Here is a 21,843-nt window from a genome sequence, read left to right as displayed (position 1 = left end):
GGTATATGGACAGGAAAGGAATGGAGGGTTATGGGCTGAGTGCAGGTCAGTGGGACTAGGTGAGAGTAAGCGTTCGGCACGGACTAAAAGGGCCGAGATGGCCTGCTTCCGTGCTGTAATTGTTACATGGTTATATGATATATATGTACAATGTCTGAAATACATCTTATGGAAATGTTTGTTTGATAATGAACTTCAATAAAAAAAAAATTACAAAATCATTGAAAGAAGCAGTCCCAACATCAACTCCCGTAGAACACCACTAGCTGCCGGTAGCCAACAAGGGAAGTCCCTATTTGTTCCCACTCTTTGCCTCCTGCTGCTCAGCCAATGCTTTTTCCATGCTCGTATCCAAGTAAATCCAATTAAACAACATCTACTGATCCTCCTTTTTCTACCCTTCTTGTTATTTCCTCAAATAATTTTATCAGATTTGTCAGGCAAGATTTTCCCTCAAGGAAACAATGGTGACTTTGGCCTAGTTTAAATAGCCCAGCATTTCATACCATCAGAAGTTGCAGAACCTGGACCTCTGTACCTCCCTCTGCAATTGGATCCTTGACTTCTAACCAGAAGACCACAATCTGTGCAGATTGGTGACAACATATCCTCCTCGCTGACAATCAAAACTGGCGCATCTCAGGGGTGTGTGCTTAGCCCACTGCTCTACTCTCTATATACATATGACTGTGTGGCTAGGCATAACTCAAATGCCATCTATAAATTTACTGACAATATGTTGGTAGAATCTCAGGTGGTGATGAGAGGGTGTACAGGAGAGAGATATGCCAACCTGGCATTCAACTTCAATAAGATGAAAGAGCTGATTGTGAACTTCAGGAAGTGTAAGACGAAGGAACACACACCAATTCTCATAGAGGGATCAGAAAGTGGAGAGAGTGAGCAGTTTCAGGTTTTTGGGTGTCAAGATTTCTGAGGATCTAACTTGGTCCCAACATATCGATGTAGTTATAAAGAAGGCAGCTATACTTCATTAGAAGTTTGAAGAGATTTGAGATGTCAACAAATACACTCAAAAACTTCTATAGATGTACTGTGGAGAGCATTCTTACAGGCTGCATCACTGTCTGGTATGGGATGGGGTTACTGCACAGGACTGAAAGAAGCTGTAGAGGGTTATAAATCTAGTTAGCTCTATCTTGGGTACTAACCTACAAAGTACCCAGGACACTTTCAGGGAGCGGTGTCTCAGAAAGGCAGTGTCCATTATTAAGGATCTCCAGCATCCAGGGCATGCCCATTTCTTACTGTTACCATCAGGTAGGAGATACAGAAGCCTGAAGGCACACACTCAGCGATTCAGGAACAGCTTCTTCCCCTCTGCCATCAAATTCCTAAATGGATGTTGAACTCTTGGACACTACCCCACTTTTTTTTGTAATATACAGTACTTCTGATTTTTGCACGTTTTAAATCTATTCAATATACGTACACTGTAATTGATTTTCTTATTTATTATTAATTTTATTTTTTATTTATTTTTTCTCGCTTCTATATTATGTATTGCATTGAACTGCTGCTGCTAACAAATTTCAAGTCACATGCCAGTGATAACAAACCTGATTCTGATTTGATCATGTGCCACCAAGTAACCCAAAACCTCATCCTTAATAATGGACTCCAACATGTATCCAACTACTGAACTCAGGCCAACTGGCTATAATTTCATTTCTTTTGCCTCCCTCCCTTCTTAAAAGAGTTAAGTGACATTTGCAATTTTCCAGTTCCAGGAAGCCATCAGACATTAAAAAAAAATTAGGCCATTCAGCCCATCAAGACTGCTCTGCCATTCCATCATGGGTAATTTGTTGCCTCTCTCAATCCCATTCTCCTGCCTTCTCCCCGCAACCTTTGACACCTTTCGAAGACCACTACTAATGCCTCCACAATCTCTTCAGCTACCCCATTCAGAAACATGGGGTGTTGTCCATCTAATCCAGGTGAATTATCTACCTTCAGAATTTTTAGCTACACTAGCACCTTCTCCTTAGTAACAGTAACACTCACTTCTGCCCCAAAATTCTTGAACTTCTGGCTCACTTCAGGTGTCTTCCATAATGAAGACTGATGCAAAATACTAATTAAGTTTGCCCGCCATTGCTTTGTTTCCATTACTACCTTTCCAGTGTCACTTCCTAGTGGTCAAATATCTACACTTGACTCTCTTTTACTCTTTATATATATCTGCATCAGCTTGGCATTTATTTCAAGGGAATAGAATATAAAAGGGGGGGGGGGTTGGATCTCATTGAAACCTACCGAATGTTGAAAGGACCAGATAGGGTGGATGAGGAGAGGATGTTTCTTCTGGTGGGGGTATCCAGAACCAGAGTGCACGGCCTCATAATTGAGGGGCGACGTTTTAGAACAGAAGTAAGGAGGAATATTTCAGTTAGAGAGTGGCAAATCTGTGGAATGCTCTGTTGGGGTGGAGGCCAATTCCATGGGTATATTTGAGGTGGAAGTTGATCAATTTCTGATCAGTAAGGGCATCAAAGGATTTGGCAAGAAGGTAGGTGTATGCAGTTGAGGGGGATCTGGCATCAGCCATGATGGACTGAATGGCCTAATTCTGCTCCTACTTCTCATGAACTTATGGTCTAAGGTTTCCCCTCAGACCCTGTGGGAGGCAAGTGCAGAATTTGTTGGGATCCTCGCACAGACATTTAAATCACCTTTAGCAACAGGTAAGGTACCAGAAGATTGGAGTAGCCAATGTTTTTCTAATCAAGAAAGGCTCTTTTAAAAAAAACATTAAACTGTAGACAGATGAGCCTGACATCAGTAGCGGGACAGTTATTCTCAGGGACCATAGAGTAGATATAGACTGATTAAGGATAATCTGCATGGCTTTGAGCTTGGTAGGTAGTGTCTAACCAATCTCCAGAGTTTTTCGATGAAGTTACCAGGAAAGTGAGGAAAGTGAATGAAGGCAAGGCAATGAACGTTGTCTACATGGACTTTAGTAAGCTATTTGACAAGATCCCGCAGCCATGCTGGTCAAGGTGGTTCAGTCACTCGGCATTCGAGGTAAAGTAGTAAACTGGATTAGAAATTGGAGAAGCCAGAGAGAGGTAGTAGATGGTTGCTCTCTGACTGGAGGCTTGTGACTAGTGGTGTGACACAGGGATTGGTGCTGGGTCTGTTGCTGTTTGTCATCTACATCAATGATCTGAATGATAATGTGGATAACTGGGTCAGCAAGTTTGCAGATGACACCAAGATTGTGGGTGTAGTGGACAGTGAGGAGGGCTATCACAGCTTGCAACGGGATCTGGACCAACTGGAAAAATGGCAGATGGAATTTAATGCAGACAAGTGCGAGTTATTGCATTATTGGTACGACCAACCAGGGTAGGTCTTACACAGTGAATGGTAGGTTACTGAGGAGTGTGGTAAAACAAAGGGATCGGAGAATACACCATAATTCATTGAAAGTGGGGTCATGGGTTCATAGGATCATAAAGAAAGCTTTAGCTACAATGGCCTTCATAAATCAAAGTGGCCAATTACCATCTATGAAGTCACTATGTCTCATGCAAATCGGCTGGAGAGGCTGGTGAACTCACATGGTAGGACTTTACTGGAACGGAGCCCTTTCCCTGCCAATTTCTAGCCTGGTGGAGGAATACAAATGTGCCAAAGCAAGGCTGTAAATGACACTCAAAAAATCTCAGGACCCAATCGTAAGAGGCGTTGCTCCTGCTGTAGCAAAAGGGAAGAAATGGACCCCAGCCACAGCAGTACTGGATGCAGAAGCTACCCTCCAACACCAGGACATGTCCAACAGGGCAGAGGAGGCTTTGGCCTTGGGAGGAATGAAACCTACCTGGCAAAAGGCACCTGGTGGTGGAGGAGGTGTGCCACCAAGAAGCAGCAGCCAGATGTGCCAAACCAACGTCCCAAGCCAAGCAAATCTACTGGATGAGGTGGGAGGTTGTTGAAGAGCAGGAAAATCACATGGAAAATCATATGGAGCATGGAGTCAAACAGATTGAGCTTTATCATCAGAGCAACATATGATGTCCGGCCCTCTCCTACAAACTTAAACCTTTGGCTGGGAGAGGATCCAGCCTGTCCTCTGTGTGCAGTTCCGGCATCCCTCAAGCACATCTTGGTTAGTCACAAGACCAGCCTAATACAAGGCAGATACACCTGGTGACACAACCAAGTGCTTAGGTGTTTGGCAGCTGAACTTGAGTGTAACAGAGTAACCACCAATGCCAGGCCTCTCAATGCCCAGACAACAGTCCCATAACTACCATCCTTCATCCAGGAAGGAGAGAAACCGGGGACTAACCACTTGCCTCACGACTCATGCCCACTGAGTGCAGCCAGGGATTGGGAAATGCATGTCGATTTAGGCCAGAAACTTATCTTCCCATCTGAAATTGCAACAACCAACCTGCAAACTGACCTGGTCCTTTGGTCCAACTCCTGTCTTTATCATTGAGCTGACGGTCTCCTGGGAGGATGCTGTGGATGAGGCTTACGAACAGAAAAGGCTGCGATATGCTAACCTTGCAGCTGAAGCAAAGGAGCGAGGCAGGAACGTAAAAGTGCGCCCAGTTGAGGTGGAGTGCAGGGGCTTTGTAGCCAGTTCCACCATAAGGCTGCTGAGGGAAGTAGGAGTAAGAGGGCAGGCCCATAGGAAGGCAATTAAAGCACTTGTTAATGCCGCCAAAATGAGCAGTCACTGGCTGTGGTAGAAAAGAAGGGATGCTGTCTGGGCTGCCAAGTGACTATCTAGATACTAACCATGTGACACATACCCAGGTCTGATCAGCCTGTGGTGGGCCTGCCTCAGCTGAGAGTGTCTTGTGATAAAAGGCCAAAACACCCAGTGATGTCAAGGTACACAACTGAAGATGTGTCGTAATGGTAGTAACTTCATCTAGTGGTCATCTTTAAGAACTACTTCCACTCAAGTCAAGTGCAGTGCAGAAACTTTAGGATTAGGATGTTATTCCTTGGAATGTAGAAGATTAAGAAGAGCTTTGATAGACGTATTCAAAACTATGAGGAGTATTGATAGGGGAAAAGCAAACAGGCTTTTTCCACTGAAGTTGAATGGGACAACAACTACAGGTCATGGGTTAAGGGTGAAAGGTGAAAAGGTTAAGGGGAACATGAGGGGAAACGTCTTCACTCAGTGGGTTGTGAAATGAGCTTCCAGTGCAGGTGGTGCTTGTGAGGTCAATTTCAAAGTTTAAGGGAAGTTTAGATAGGTACATGGATGGTAGGGGTATGGAGGGCTATGGTCCTGGTGCAGGTCAATGGGAGTAGGCAGTTTAAATGGCTTGTCACAGACTGGATGGGCTGAAGGGTCTGTTGCTGGGCTGTACTTCTCCGTAACTCTATAAAATTATAAACTCAAAACATTTGTGATACAACTGCCTGAAAATGAAGAGCGAATAAGCAGCTTGGATACTAGGACTAGCAAAGCAGGCTGGAAAAATCAGTGGAGAAACTGTAAGAACTGCACGCCTGAGAGAGTTGACACTCCCCCACACACAAAACCAAGAAACTCCTTCTCACTGTGTTTGACAGGAACATACACTACCATGTCACATCACATGCATCCTGGAGGTAGTGGAAAATAATAGAATTGTTGGCAGTGATACTGCCGTTGGCGTGGTAACGGCAAGAGTGATCATTTAGACAGCAAGAGAATAGTTGATGCAAGACCAGAAGTGTGAGAATGAATGGAAGGGGCTGAGTCAGACAGCACTGGAGCAATATGGAGTGATGAAGCACACCAGAATACAGGAGTATTCCTGTATTCTTAATTCCTGAAACCAGCTCTACTGTGCATGATGAACATGGCTGATCACTGCTGGCCTCTGGTCCTTTTCTGTTCTGGCTGCCCACAATGTCAATTCCTCAAAATTCAAACATTTATCTATCTCAATCTTAAATAAGCTAGAGGCATTTAAAAGTCACTTGGAGAAGTGTGTGAATATGCAAGGAATGGAGGGATCCAATGATCTAACTTCCACCACCCTCTCAGGAAACAATTCCAGAGGTTCACCGCTGTCTGAGAGAAGACAGCTTTAGACACCCCAGTTTTAAATGATCAGTCCATTATTTTGGAATTACCTCTCCTCGTTTGGGACTCTCCCTGTAGTGAAAATATTCCTGCAACGTGATCCCCTATGTATTTAATACGGCTACCTCTCACTCCCTTAAACTCCAAGGAATACAAACTCAAAATGCCTAACCTCTCTCGATAGGACACCGAGTGATCAATTTTATACCCCATTTGTGAAAACGTTAGTCACAAAACCCCCACTCCATGTGGAGTGGAGCCAGAAAAGGCAACACAATTACTGAAAAGTGAAAAGAAAACACATAACACCCAAAGCACACAATATTTGAGTGTTACTTGGTCAGTATCAATTATCCAATTATTTCTTTTAAATTAGCTCTCATGGGATAAAAATAAAATCTGAAACTGTAGGCATTATCTGTGGGAGAGGAATTGTGCTCTATTCAGATACAGGAAGAAAACAGTGCACAACTGTTATTCCAAGCGTGGTTGAGGACTTTGATAGGGAAAATATCCAAGATGAAGTAATTGTAGAAAAATTAGGAGCAATGAAGCCTCTCTACTTCCCCAAAACTACTTACACCTCCAGCAATCTTCATATCATCTGCAAATTTGGCCACAAAGCCATCAATTATATTATCCCAATCACTGATATACAACAAAGAAGTGGTCCCAGCGCAGACCCCTATGGAACATCAGTAGTCACTGGCAACCAACCAGAAAAGACTCCCTTTATTCCCACTCTTCGTCTCCTGCCAACCAGCCACTGCTTTATCCAGGCTAGAATCTTTCCTATAATACAATAGCTTGTTAAGCAGCTTTATGTGCTGCACTTTGTCAAAGGCCTTCTGAAAATCCAAGTACACAACATCCACTGATTCATCTTTGTCTATCCTGCTTGTTATTTCTTCAAATAATTCCAACAGATTTATCATGCAAGATCTTCCCTTAAGGGAACCATGCTGACTACAGCCTATTTTATCATGTGCCTCCAAGTAACCCAAAACCACATCGACTCTAACTTTTCCCAACCACTGAGGTCAGAATAAATGGCCTATAATTTCCTTTCTTCTACCTCTCTCCCTTCTTGAAGAATGTAGTGACCTACTTGCAGTTTTTCAGTCCTCCAGAACCATTCCAGAATCAATTGATGATTAAGGATCATTACTAATGCCTCTACAATCTCTTCAACCACTTCTTTCAGTACCTTGAGGTATATATCACTGTCCCACTACAGTGAAGACTGATGCAAATTACTAATTGAGTTCGTCTGCCATTTCCTTGACTCTCATTACTAACTCCCCAGCATCATTTTCCAGCAGCCTGATATCTATTTTTGTCTCTCTTTACAATTTATATATCTGAAGAAGTTTTAGGTATCCACTTTAATATCACTGGCTAGCTTACATTCCTATTCTATCTTTTCCTTGTTGATGACTTTTTCAGCTGGCTTCTGTTGGTTTTTGAAAGCTTCCAATACTCTAAATTCCCACTAATTTTTGCTCTATTATATGCCTTCTCTTTCTTTAGCCTTTATGTTTGCTTTGACTCTCTTGTCAGCCACAGTTACATCATCCTGCCTTTAGAATATTTCTTTCTATATGGGATTAACATATCCTGCACCATCTGAATTGTTCCCAGAAATTCCAGCCTCTGCTGCTCTGCCAACATCCCTGCCAGTGTTCTATTCTGATCAATGTTGACCAGCTCCTCTCTCATGCCTCTGTTATTTGCTTTATCCCACCATAATACCGATACATTTGACTTCTTAAATTGCAGGATGATTTCAATCGTGTTATGATCTCTGTCTCCCCTAAGGGTCCCTTTACCTTAAACACTCTAATCAATTCCAGTTCATTGCACAACACCCAATCGAGATAGCTGATCCCCTGGTGGTCTCAACCACGAGCTGCTCTAAAAAGCCATCTCAATAGACACTCTAGAAGTCCCCCCTCTTGCGATCCACCACCAACCTGATTTTCTCAACCTACTCCCACCAGAGTCATTTTACCTTTGCAGTTATTTAGCTTTACGCACAATTCACCACCTTCTGATCCTATGTCACCTCTTTCTAAGGATTTGATTTCATTTTTTAACCAAGACAGCCACCCCACCCCCTCTGCCTGTCCCTTCAATACAATGCGTATTCTTGGATGTTAAACTTCCAGCTAAAATCTTCTTTCAGCCATGATTCAATGATGCCCAAAACATCAACATGCCAATCTGTAACTCTGCTGCAAGTTCACCTACCTTATTCCATATACTGCACACATTCAAAGATAATACCTTCAGTCCTGTATTCACCCTTTTCGATTTTGTCCGTTTTTTACGTTGCAACTCATCCTGTTGACTGCAATTTTGCCCCATCATCAGCCTCCCCTTGCTCATTGCCTCAGCTTGTAAGCCAACTACCTCATCTTCTTCACTATCACTCCAGTTCCCAAACCCATGCCAAATTATTTTTAACGCATCCAAACACCTGCTTGTAAGGGTATTGGCGCCTTTCACGTTCAGGTGTAACCCGTCCCTTTTTCACAGGTCGTACAATCCCCAGAAGAGATGCCAATGATCCAGGAATCTGAACGCCTGCCCTCTTCACCAGTTCCTCAGACATGCATTTATATGCTAAAATCATCCTATTCCTACCGTCAACCCAGACATTAGTACCCTAGAGTGGGCATCAAAAGGATAACCGAGACAGGGTCAGTACACCATCACCCCCAGGGGTCTGTGTGTTACAGGGTCAGTACAATGTCAACCCCAGGGGACTGTGTGTTACAGGGTCAGTACAACGTCACCCCCAGGCAACTGTGTGATACCAGGTCAGTACACCATCACGCCCAGGGGACTGTGTGTTACAGGGGGAGTACAACGCCTTCCCCCCCGCCAGGAAACCTATTTAAGATCAATATTCAGTGGGTGCTCTTTGCACATCTTGCACTTTCCCAGGAATATTCAGGGCAAACTTCATCAGACCACAAGACATAGTGTTGAGTTAGGCCACTCAGCCCTTTGAGTTTACTCAACCATTTCATCATGGCTAATGTCTGCAAGCAAGCAACAGCCCACCCTGCAGCATTTCAAATTATAGTCAGTGACTTTAACCAGGCCTGCTTGAAGAAAATCCTGCCCAATTATCACCAGCCTATAACCTGTTGCACCAGAAGTCCCAACACACTAGACCACTGCTACATTACAATAAGGAATGCCTATCGTTTCTTTCCGAGACTGCATTTTGTCAAGTCGGGTCATCTGGCTGTAGTCCTACCACCTGCAAACAGATAGAGCCTGAAAAGTAAGGCTCCAGAGATCAAGACAACTAAGAGGTAGCCATAGGAGGCAGAGGAACAGTTACAGGATTGTCTTGAGTCAGTGGATGGACAGTATTCAAGAAATCATCTGAGGATGTGAATGATTACTTCAGGGTCATTACAGACTTTATTAAAACAGCTGTGGATGAGTGTGTCCCCACAAAAGCATTCAGGGTTTTCCCCAAAGGCCCTGGATGAAAAATGAAATCTGGAATCTGCTGAGAGCCAGATCAGAGGCATTCAAGTCTGTAGATCAAGAATGCTACAAGAAGTGCAGGTATGATCGCTGGAAAGCCATCTCACAGGTAAAGCAGAGATTCTGGACTAGACTGGAATCAATGAGGGATGTCAACAGCTGTGGCAGGGTTTGAATGCCATAACCTCCTTCAGTGAGATCTTGTGACATAGAGGACAGCAGAGCCTCACTTCCAGATGAGCTCAATGCCTTCTATGCTTGCTTAATCACCAGATTAGGGAGGAACCATTGTGGACCCCCGTGTCTCCCGATAATCCTTTGGTCTCAGTATCTGGTTATGATGTGTGGGCTGCCTTCAAAAGACTGAATCCAAGGAAAGCATCCAGTCCAGACGGCGTACCTGGCCGAGTACTGAAGACCCGTGCTGATCAACTAGCTGGTGTGTTCATGGATATTTTCTACCTCTCACTCTGGCAGTGTGTGGTACACCCACCTGCTTCAAGCAGGCCTCAATCATATCAGTGCCCAGTAACCTATCTAAATGACTACTGCCCAGTGGCACTTACATCCACAGTGCTGAAGTGCTTTGAGAGGTTGGTGTAGAAGCATATCAGCTCCTGTCTGAGTGGCAACATGGATCCACTCCAATTCACACACCAAAGCAACAGGTCTACAGCAGATGCTATCTCATTGGCTCATCACACAATCCTGGAACATCTGAACAGCAAAGATGCATACATCAAGATGGTCTTTATCGATTACAACTCAGTATTTAATGCCATCATTCCCTCAAACTAATCAGTAACCTCCAAAACCTGGACCTCAATATCCTCGTGTCATTGGATCTTGGATTTCTTCAGTTATAGGCCGCAGTCAGTCTGGATTGGAAAAAACATCTCAACAATCTCCAACAGTACAGGAGCAGTGAAGGGATATGTACTTATCACCCTGCTCTGCTCGCTGTACACCTATGCCTGTGGGTAAGTACAGCTCCAACAACATATGCAAATTTGCTAATGACACCACTGGTGTGGGCTGTATCAAAGGAGGTGATGAATCAGCATACAGAAGGAAGATTGAAAACTTGGCTGTGTGCTGTAATAACAACAACCTGTCATTCAATGTCAGTAAGACCAAGGAGCTGTTTTATAGACTTCAGGAGAGGGAAACCAGAGCTCCATGAGCCAGTACTCATCGGAGAATCAGAGGTGGAGAGGGTTAGTAATTGTAAATTTCTGGGTGTCACCATCTCAAGAGGACCTGTCCTGGACACATCATATAAATGTAATTGTGAAGAAAGCACGACAGCACTCTTCTTCTTCAGAAGTCTGCAAAGATTCCGCACGACATCAAAAATCTTGGCAAACTTCTACAGATGTGTGGTGGAAGGTGTGTTGACTGGCTGCATTACAGCTGGTATTGGAAACACCAATGCCTTTGAGTGGAAAATACTACAAAAGGTAGTGGATTTGGCCCAGTACATCACGGGCAAAGCCCTCCCAACCATTGAGGGTAACTACATGAAATTTTGTAGAAAAGCAGCATCCATCAAAGATCCTCACCACCCAGGCCAAGCTCTTCTCTTGCTGTTACCATCAGGTAGAAGGTACAAGTGCCTCAGGACTCACACCACCAGGTTCAAGAACAGTTACTACTCCTCAATCATCAAGTAACTACACCTCTTGAACGAAAGAGGATAACTACACTCATTCTACTTCTGATGTTCCCACAACTGATGGTCTCACTTTAAGGATTCTTTCTCATTATTTCATGCTTTCATTATTTATTGCCCCTTACTGTATTTGCAGTTTGTTGTCCTTTGATCCTGTTTACAGTTACTGATTTCCCAAGTATGCACAGAGAAACAATCGCAGGGTTGTATGAATGTACTGTGGTAATATGTATGTACTCTGATAAATTTTACTTCACACTTTTGAACTTTGAACTATTATCCCTCTCAACCCCATTCTCCTGTCTTCTCCCATTGCCTTTGATGCCTCGACTAATATAACAATTACAGCACTGAAACAGGTCATCTCGGCCCTTCTAGTCCGTGCCAAACGCTTACTCTCACCTAATCCCACTGACCCGCAATCAGCCCATAACCCTCCATTCCTTTCCTGTCCATTTACCTATCCAATTTTGCTTTAAATGACAATACCGAACGTGCCTCTACCACTTCTACTGGAAGCTCGTTCCAAACAACTACCACTCTGAGTAAAGAAATTCCCCCTCGTGTTACCCTTAACCCCTCTCAACTCATGTCCTCTTGTTTGAATCTCCCCTACTCTCAATGAAAAAAGCCTATCCACATCAACTCTGTCTATCCCCCTCATAATTTTAAATACCTCTATCAAGTCCCCCCTCAACCTTCTACGTTCCAAAGAATAAAGACTTAACTTGTTCAACCTCTCTCTGTAACTTAGGTGCTGAAACCCAGCTAACATTCTAGAAAATCTTCTCTGTACTCTCTCTACTTTTTTGATATCTTTCCTATGATTCAGTGACCAGAAATGTACACAATACTCCAAATCGGCCTGACCAATGCCTTGTACAATTTTAACATTACATCCCAACTTCTATACTCAATGCTCTGATTTATAAAGGCCAGCATACCAAAAGCATTCTTCACCACGCTATCCACATGAGATTCCACCTTCAGGGAACTATGCACCATTATTCCTAGATCACTCTGTTCTACTGCATTTTTCAATGCCCTACCATTTACCATGTATGTCCTATTTGGATTATTCCTAACAAAATGTAGCACCTCACACTTATCAGCATTAAACTCCATCTGCCATCATTCAGCCCACTCTTCTAACTGGCCTAAATCTCACTGCAAGTTTTGAAAACTTACTTCATTATCCACAACGCCAAATCAAGAACCTATCAAACACTGCTTTAAATATATTCAAAGAATGGCCCTCCCAGCCATCCATGGCAATGAATGCAACAGATTCACCTCCCTCTGGCTAAGTAAATTCCTTCTCATCTCTATTTTGAGACTGTGTCCTCAAGTCTTAGACTCACCCACAACACAAAACATCCTCTCCATATCCACTCTATCTAGGTCTTTCAATATTCAAAAGGTTTCAAAGAGATCCCACCCCCCCCCCCCCCATTCTTCTAAACTCCATTAAGTACAGGCTCAGAGCCATCAGAGTCCTCATATGTTAACTTTTTCATTCCCAGAATCATTGTGGTAAACCTCCTCTGGACCCTCTCCAGTCACTGATATACACACAAATACACATGAAACCTTACCTCAGAGGCAGGTCCCGTATCTGCACCTGGGCAGGAGAAGGTGACAAACTCATGGCACCGCTTGTGGACTACGAAGGAGCAAACTGTAAAAGAGAATATGGATGGAGAGATGTCAAATTAAATGCCAATCAGAATATATAAACTAACTGATAAGCATCGAAATATCAGAAAACAGTAAGCTTATGTAACGTACATGAGAACGCACACTGAGCAACTGAGACTCGTCTACTGTCACGTTGACAGCAGACTGCAGCAGCTGAGAGTACCATAATCTAAATTAGAATTGATCTACATCTAAAGGAAGTTGTCCACCCAAAAACATGAAAGTGTGAGGGTGGAAAAACGAGTGTGAAGAAATGCAACACAACTCAAAACTATTATAAACCAATTTCACCTCAGTACAGATTTGCCATTCTTGTTGGTGCTTGGGAAGACTCAGCTAGAACTGCAGTGAATTCATTGGTCAGGTTCAAATGATGACTGTACCTGACATCCTGTACAGTGTATCCATCGACTAAAGGCAGCACCCAGCACCGTCTCCAGTGAATTGATGGGGTTTGGTTGTTGCTGCAGGGGCAGCATTCACTGCCTGTGTCCCTTCAGCAAATGGTTAACACAACCGACTCAGATTCATTCAAAAGGCTCCCTGTTGGCAGGGATAGGATGAAGAGGAACAAAAGGGATGGTTTGATTGGGCTTACCGACAATCTGACACTCCTGGCATGACCTACAGTACAGTCCTACATCAGGCTAGAAGAAATACCTAATCTCATGGCCAAGAGTTTTCTTTATGCCTAAATGACCAACCAGGCAATGATCATGAGTCAAATGCAATTTGTCAGGCTAGTAAACATCAGGAACAACAATTTGATAAACAATACTCCAATCATCCTGAAAGGATTTTTTTTTTGGAGTCCAGTTTCTCACTAACACTCCATTGTTAATAAAATAGCCACAGCAGGCCTCTACAATTTCTTCTTCTGAGACCACCTCTTCAGAGGATTTCCTGAAGTGAAATTCTGTCCAATAGTTAGCCCACCACTGACATAAGACTGACTGGTTTACAATCCCAGGATTATTATTACCTTTCTGAACCAAAGGAATAATATTTGCCACCATCCAATCTTCTGGTACTACCCTTTTGGCCAATGAGGGTACAAAGACCATCTACAAAGACAGAGCAATCTCTTTCCTCACTTCCTATTAGAACCTAGGGTATATCCAATCTGGCATGGGGACTTATCTATCCTGTTTTTTCAAAACTTGCAACATATCCTCTTACTTAACCACAACTTGATCAATCCTACCCTCAACTCCAGTCATCCTCATGTTCTTCATGTATACTTAAAATACCTTGGACTTGGACTATTCCTTAATCAGCAATACTTTCTCATATCCTCTATAACTCTCCCAAGTCTCTTATTTAGGTCCTTCCTGATTGACTTATGACTCTCAAGAACCCTGTCTGATACTTGCTTTCTAAACCTTAAGAATGCTTCCTTCTTTCTCTTGACTAGCTGTTCCACTTCCCTTGTCATCCATATCTTTACCCTATCCACAACTACATTTAAGTGCTCCCTAAACAACCTCCATATTTCCATGGGGCCATAAGTCCATAAGATACAGGAGCAGAATTAGGCCATTTGACCCACTGAATCTGCTCCACCATTTTCAAAGCTGATCCAGTTTTCCTTTCAGTCCCAATCTCCTGCCTTCCTTTCTCCCCCGTATCCCTTCCTGCCCTGACCATCAAGAATCTATCAACCTCTGCCTAAAACATTCATAAAGACGTGGCCTCCAATGGGAAAGTGTGTATGGAAGCGGAGGAAATAGCAGAGGTACTTAATGAATACTTTACTTTCAGGATACTGAGAGAGCTAGATAGAGCTCTTATAGATAGCGGGGTCAAGGGATATGGGGAGAGGGCAGGAACAGGGTACTGATTGTGTATGATCAGCCATGATCACAGTGAATAGTGGTGCTGGCTAGAAGGGCCAAATGGCCTACTCCTGCACCTACTGTCTATTGATTCACTATGGAAAATGACCTTCGTGATTGTAGTGATAACTTGCAGCAAACTGAAAAGCTTGAGCATGTAGGTATTAAGAAAGAGGATGTGCTGGAGCTTTTGGAAAGTTGGATAAGTCGTCAGGACCGGATGAGGTGTATGCCAGGCTACTGTGGGAAGCGAGGGAGGAGACTGCTGAGCCTCTGGGTCTTTGTATCATCAATGGGGACAGGAGAGGTTCCGGAAGATTGGAGGGTTGCGGATGTTGTTCCATTATTCAAGGGAGTAGAGATAGCCCAGGAAATTACAGACCAGTGAGTCTACTTCAGTGGTTGGTAAGTTGATGGAGAATATCCTGAGAGGCAGGATTTATGAACATTTGGAGAGGTATAATACGATTCTGGAGTACTCAGCATGGCTTTGTGAAAGACAGGTCATGCCTTACAAGCCTGATTGAATTTTTTGAGGATGTGACTAAATACATTAATGAAGGAAGAGCAGTAGATGTAGTGTATATGGATTTCGGCAAGGCATTTAATAAGGTACCCCATGCAAAGCTTATTGAGAAAGTAAGGAGGCATGAGATCCAAGGGTACATTGCATTGTGGATCCAGAACTGGCCTGCCCACAGAAGGCAAAGAGTGGTTGTAGACAGGTCATATTCTGCATGGAGGTTGGTCACCAGTGGTTTGCCTCAGGGATTTATTCTTACTCGTTGTGATTTTTATAAATGATCTGAATGAGGAAGTGAAGGGAAAGGTTAGTAAGTTTGCTGATGACACAAAGGTTGTAGATGTTGTGGATAGTGTGGTGGGCTGTCAGAGGTTACAGTGGGACATTGATAGGATGCAAAACTGGGCTGAGAAGTGGCAGGTTGAGTTCAACCCAGATAAGTGTCAAGTGGTTCATTTTGGTAGGTCAAATATGATGGCAGAATATAGTATTAATGGTAAGACTCTTGGCAGTGTGGAGGATCAGAGTGATTTTGGGGTCCGAGTCCATAGGATGCTCAAAGCAGCTAAGCAGGTCGACTCTGTGGTTAAGGCGTCATATGGTGCATTGGCCTTCATTAATCGTAAAATTAAATTTAGGAGCTGAGAGGTAACGTTGCAGCTATATAGGACCCTGGTCAGACCCCACTTGGAGTACTGCACTCAGTTCTGGTCACCTCACTACAGGATGAATGTGGAAGCCATAGAAAGGGTGCACTGGAGATTTACAAGGATGTTGCCTGGATTGGGGAGCATGCCTTATGAAAACAGGTTGAGTGAACTCGGCCTTTTCTCCTTGGAGCGACCGAGGATGAGAGGTGACCTGACAGAAGTGTATAAGATGGTGAGAAGCATTAATCGTATGGATAGTCAGAGGCTTTTTCCCAGGGCTGAAATAGTTGCCACAAGAGGACACGGGTTTAAGATGCTGGGGAGCAGGTACAGAGGAGATGTCAGGGGTAAGTTTCTTTACTCAGAGAGTGGTGAATGCGTGGAATGGGCTGCTGGCAATGGTGGTGGAGGCAGATACGATAGGGTTTTTAAAGAGACTTTTGGATAGGTACATGGAGTTTAGAAAAATAGAGGGCTATGGGTAATCCTAGTAATTTCTAAGGTATGGACATATTCGGCACAACTTTGTGGGCTGAAGAGCCTGTATTGTGCTCTAGGTTTTCTATGTAGTTGTGGTCACTGTCTCTGTTATGATCTCCCAGAGATCTGTCACCCTGACTAGGTTCACTGCTCACTAGAAATTCCAGGATAGCCTTTCGTCTAGTCTACCTGTTTACAATATTGGGTTAGGAATCCTTCATGGATACGCCTAACAAATTCTGCCCAATCCTAACCTTTTGCATTAAGGAGATGCAAGCAATATTAGGGAAGTTGAAGTCACCCATGGCAACAACCTTGTTATTTTTTTCACCTTTCCCAGATCTGCCTCCCAATCGCCTCAGTGTTTCTGTTGCTGTTGGGGTTCTATAGAATATTCCCAATAGTGTGATTGTTCCCTTCCTGATTCTGACTTTATCCACACTGACAAAGTAGATGGCCTCCTTTTTGCATCCATGATACTAAACATAGAAATTCTGCAGATGCATTGTGGGAGATGGAAGATCGAAAGCAGCAAGCTGGCTGCTGGCTGTGTGCCCAGAGACCCGAGTTCTTTGAGCACAGAGCTCGGAAGAAGCGACGCAACAGACTTCTAATACCATAAATTAGCAACTTGTTTTATGTTTCCCCTTCCGCTGTGAAACGGGGACACCTCTTTTTCCCTTATTAGGGAGAAAGAGAAAGCCTGTGGTATGTCGAAGTACCAAGTGAACAAGTAGTCTTTGGGGTACTGCGAGTCCATGTCTTCATTGATGCTTTGCTGCATACTTGAGTGCTCGGTGGAGGGCGCAGATGCCTTTTTTGCTGGTGGGTGGGTGGGGGGGTCATTGTTACTTTGCTGCTACTTATGCAAGGGAGGGAAGAGCTGGGGGGGCTTTGGGGTTCTAACATTTAACTGTCATTCATTCTTTGGGGCACTCTGTTTTAGTGGTGCTTGTGAAGAAAAAGAATTTCAGGATGTATATCATGTACATTTCTCTGACATTACATGTACCTATTGAAACCTACCTTTGCTCTGCCTGAAACTTGTCTTCCAGCACATTCTCTGTGAGAGAATGCTAGCACCTGAAATAGGCTGCAGGTGTGTACTGAAACTCTGTAAAACCAGTGCAAAAGTCCTGTGAGGAAGGACTAGTAGAGGATCCTTTTGCCACTGGAAACTGATGTAACAAGCCCTGTGTAAAAACCCTCTCGAATACCAGAAGTCTTTTATTACTCAAAGGGGGCCAAGTGGGAGTCCGTGGCACTCTGTATACAGAATCCATTCACACTACAAATTATAGAATCACTAAGTAAAAAGAGCCATGCAGTTTTTAGTATTTCTTGTTCATGCTTCTGTGAATAAAGTTTATTTGAAATAAACTACAGTTGATAGCAACAAATACAATGGATTCAGAACCTAATTTTCAATAGGCAAATGAACTGATTTTCTCAGATCAGATGATGGTGCCATTTTGTCAAAATCAAGTCGTACCCAAGGAGGAAAGGGCACAGAGAATGCATGTTACACAGGTGTCTCCCACATCAGTCACACAGCACTGTTCATCTTGCATGTGCTGACAAGGAACATCTGATAGTAGGCGGCCACTGATGTAGATGATAAAGCCACTGGCTCTCAGCTCCTGGGAGGACCACTTTCTGGATAGCAGCTTGTGAACCCAGATGGGATTTCATGCTGATGTACAGTGGTGCAGTGGTAGCACATGCCTAGACAAGGCTTGGAGTCTACACAAGCAGAACAACAATGTTCTGGTCATAAGGCAAAACCCTCAGTCAGGAAGCATTTTCCAAGGAAAGACTAGTGTTATTGCATTAAGTTGCGGTGAAACAGGGTCAAGAAACCACACTGCAGTTTCACACTCCAATAATGGGCCACTAATTTCCTACAGTGACAAAAGGTAGAAAACATTCAATGAACAGTTATTAACAAAACAAAGGATGAAATAAAGAGCAACAAGTGAAACAAAGTCTGAAAGACAATAAGGTGACTAAGGCAGTGAACACTTCTGTCTGCTGCCTCAGAAGTTTATTTTAGCAATAATTAGCAACCATGAGGATATCAAGTTCTGTGGAAAGGGGTGAAATATAACATCTGGAGGAACAGCTTGATGTAAAGGGGGGGGGGGGGGAATTGACAGGCACATGGGGATGTCTGCACAGATCTTTGAATACTCCAAGGCAGATTATTATAGAGGTATTCAGAACCCCGATTGAAATAAAGATAGAGAATCAAAGAGTCTGTTACACTCTGGGTGCACCTGGAATGGAGCCTCAACTATGGGCTTTTCACTGTTGGAAAGCTGCTAGATGGGGCATCAGTTACATTTAAAGTCACCCAATTTGATGGAAAGAAATTGTAAGAGACTGAAAGTTCCTGATGACCTAATTACATGTATACAAACCACTGACTGGCAATAAGCAGATACAGCAATCAGTTATGAAGACAAACTGTATGCAAATCATTACTGCAAAAGCTTTTGACAAAAAATAGAAATTTCACTCTGATTACATGGGAGGCTGGCGAGGTCAGTCACATGTCTGGTGTCCCTACCGAAAGATACACTTGTTACAGAATGGTACTAGTATTGTAAAGGTTTGCTGGGATTGACTCCCAGGAGAGTTGCAGAACCCAAGATGAATTTGTTAAAAAGAAGCATTCTTGACAGGTGGAGTTCCAGACACAGACATGGAACTGAGGCTTCCCTTGGCTGGGGTGTCTAGCTTTGAAATAACAACTTTGAAATAAGCAGATGGATATTCTGGGAAATGTTAAGAAGAAATTTCACCAGCGCAGCATAACAATTTCGTAGAATTAGATAGCAGCAAGTGTTGGAGAGGCTCATTTGCTGAGTATATCTAAGCAGGATAAATAGATTGGTAGATATTCATGGAATACCAAGTTAGTGCAGGGAAGTATAGCTGAGTTAGAATGGATTTTCTTTAACGGAACAACGGGCACAAGGCCTGGTCACTATTATTTCAGATTCCAATGACGTGGTCACAGTTGACTGAGGCGTGAGAATATACTGTCGTAACTAGCCAGTTTGAATTTGTCCTGCCCTTCTATAACTGGTTCAGTCTGGTTTCCACACCTTATGGCACTCTAGGAGAATTGTAAACCTACACAACTCTTCTACTATTGACTATTGTTAAGTTTCATCAGGAAACTTTTTGGTTTATGTTAACAGAAGGAATCTTTTGCCGTTGACAGAAAAAATGTAAAAAATAATCAAAATCAAAACATCACAACTATAACAACACACACAAAATGCTGGTGGAACACAGCTTCCAGCAGCATTTTGTGTGTGTTGTTTGAATTTCCAGCATCTGCAGATTTCCTCGTGTTTGCGCATCACAACTATAAACTGATAATGCTGGAAACACTAACAGGGGTGAAGTTTCAGGTCAAAGATCCTTTGATGGAATCAGTGAGCTGTCTTATAGTAGCAGTTCTATGTAGACTGTGAAAAGGAAACTGTGCACTGAGAAAATAATGGAGGTTGTAACCATTATTTGTCAGGGACTGAAAGGTTACCAACTGATACATCTATTCACAAAAGAGGAGAGCAATGAATTAAACTCACATAAATCAGTCAGTCTTTTCATTGGTATAAGGTCAATATGTAGAGGTTAAAACTGATACATTTAATCACTACTTAGAAAGACAAGGTTAATGAAAAAGAGCAGCACAGATCAAAGGCACAGGCACCTGATCAGTGTGACAGAGGATAATGTGACACAAGATTTAAGCATAGGTGATGCATAGTTCCCTGAATGTGTTACTATGTGGCAGACAGTTTACCAAAATCTACCACGTATATATACATGGTTCAGCATGCTGTATACTTAGTGATCACTGGCATTCACAGTACAGAGACTAAGGTACTATATCTATCTATCTCTCTCTCTCTCTCATATCTCTCTCTCTCTCTCTCTCTCTCTCTCTCTAATATATATATAAATAATGTGTGTGTGTGTGTGTGTGTGTGTGTGTGTATTATATGCTTCCAATATCAAAGATAGACAAAATAATAGATTGAACACTGCAGAACATATGCACCAGAATGCACTGTGCTAATCACAACATGGAGCACAAGCTATATTCTGCAGTGCTGGCCATGTACCCTATACACAGTATACTCCATAAATGGCTTCATGAATGCTGATTGTGAAATTCACTGGTTAAAACTAAAGAAAGACAGCATGGAACTGAGAATGATGAACAAAGGTAAATGGAGAAACAAGTACAAATTACAAAGATGCAGCACTGGACAAAGTGGTCTGTGAAGAGAAAGGCTCAACTTGCCAAAGGCAACATGCAAAATGCTGGAGGAATTCAGGCAGCCAGGCAGCATCTAGAGTAAACAGTCAACATTTCGGGCTGAGACCTTTCACCAGAGGAACATGAAAAGTCAGAATAGGGAGGTGGGAAGGGGTGAAGTAAAGGGTGAAGTAAAGAGCTGGGAAGTTGATTATTGAAAGTGATACAGGGCTGGAGATGGGAGAATATGATTGGAGAGGATAGACCATGATAAGAAAGGGAAGGAGGAGGACCACCAGAGGGAGGTGATGGGCAGGAGATAAGGTGAGAGAGGGAAAGGATAGTGAAGTGGGGGGGGGGGGGGAATTACTGGAAGTTCAAGAAATGGGGCAGCATGGTGGTTCACACAACACTACTGTACCAGGAACATGGGTTCACTGCCTATGAAGCAGTGTGAATGTTCTCCCTGTTGCTGTGTGGCTTTCCTCTGGAATCATCACTTTCTTTTCACAGTCCAGAGACGTACCAGTTGGTAGGTGAATTGGTCATCATAAATTGTCCCAAGATTAGGTTATCATTAAATTGGAGGATTCCTGGGTGGCATGGCTCGAAGGGACAGAAGGGCTTACTCCGCACTAAATCTCAAGAAATCAATAAATAAAATCGATGGCCATGCAATCAGGTTGGAGGCCACCCAGGCAGAATACAAGGTGCGCCTCCAACCTGAGAGTGGCTTCATCGTGGCAGTACAGGAGCCCATGGACTGACATGTCAGAATGGGAATGGGAAGTGGAATGGGAGATCCCGCTTTTTCTGGTGGATAGAGCATACATGCTCAGTGAAGCGGTCTCCTAACCTACAACAGATTTCATCAATATATAGGAGGCCACACCAGGAGCACCAGATAGAATATATGACCCCAACAGACTTAGGGGTGAAGTGTCACCTGGAAGGATTGTTTGGAGCCCTGAATGGTAGTGAGGGACTGCTTTCAAGGATAAGTACCAGGAGGGAGAACAGTGGGGAGGGACGAGTGGACAAGGGACTCGCGTACGGAGTGATTCCTGCCAAAGCAGAAAGTGGGGTGGGGGGGGGGGGAAACACATGCTTGATAGTGGGATCCCATTGG

General features: G+C 43.3%; 1 protein-coding gene across 2 annotated transcripts in view; it reads right to left on the bottom strand.

The window, feature by feature from the left end:
• The window catches only part of LOC140735836 (protein kinase C beta type), a 372,385-nt gene that overhangs the window by 199,392 nt on the left and 151,150 nt on the right, over positions 1–21,843 (bottom strand). For both annotated transcript variants that reach the window (XM_073061348.1, XM_073061347.1), the window contains exon 3: positions 12,845–12,927. In XM_073061348.1, coding sequence (XP_072917449.1) covers positions 12,845–12,927 — 83 coding nt within the window. The remainder of the gene's footprint in view (positions 1–12,844; positions 12,928–21,843) is intronic.

This window comes from Hemitrygon akajei, chromosome 11 (assembly GCF_048418815.1).
Source record: "Hemitrygon akajei chromosome 11, sHemAka1.3, whole genome shotgun sequence".
In the NCBI taxonomy this organism is placed as follows: Eukaryota; Metazoa; Chordata; class Chondrichthyes; order Myliobatiformes; family Dasyatidae; genus Hemitrygon; species Hemitrygon akajei.
Note: the sequence above shows the minus strand (reverse complement) of the source record. Positions and strands in the feature narration are given on the sequence as shown.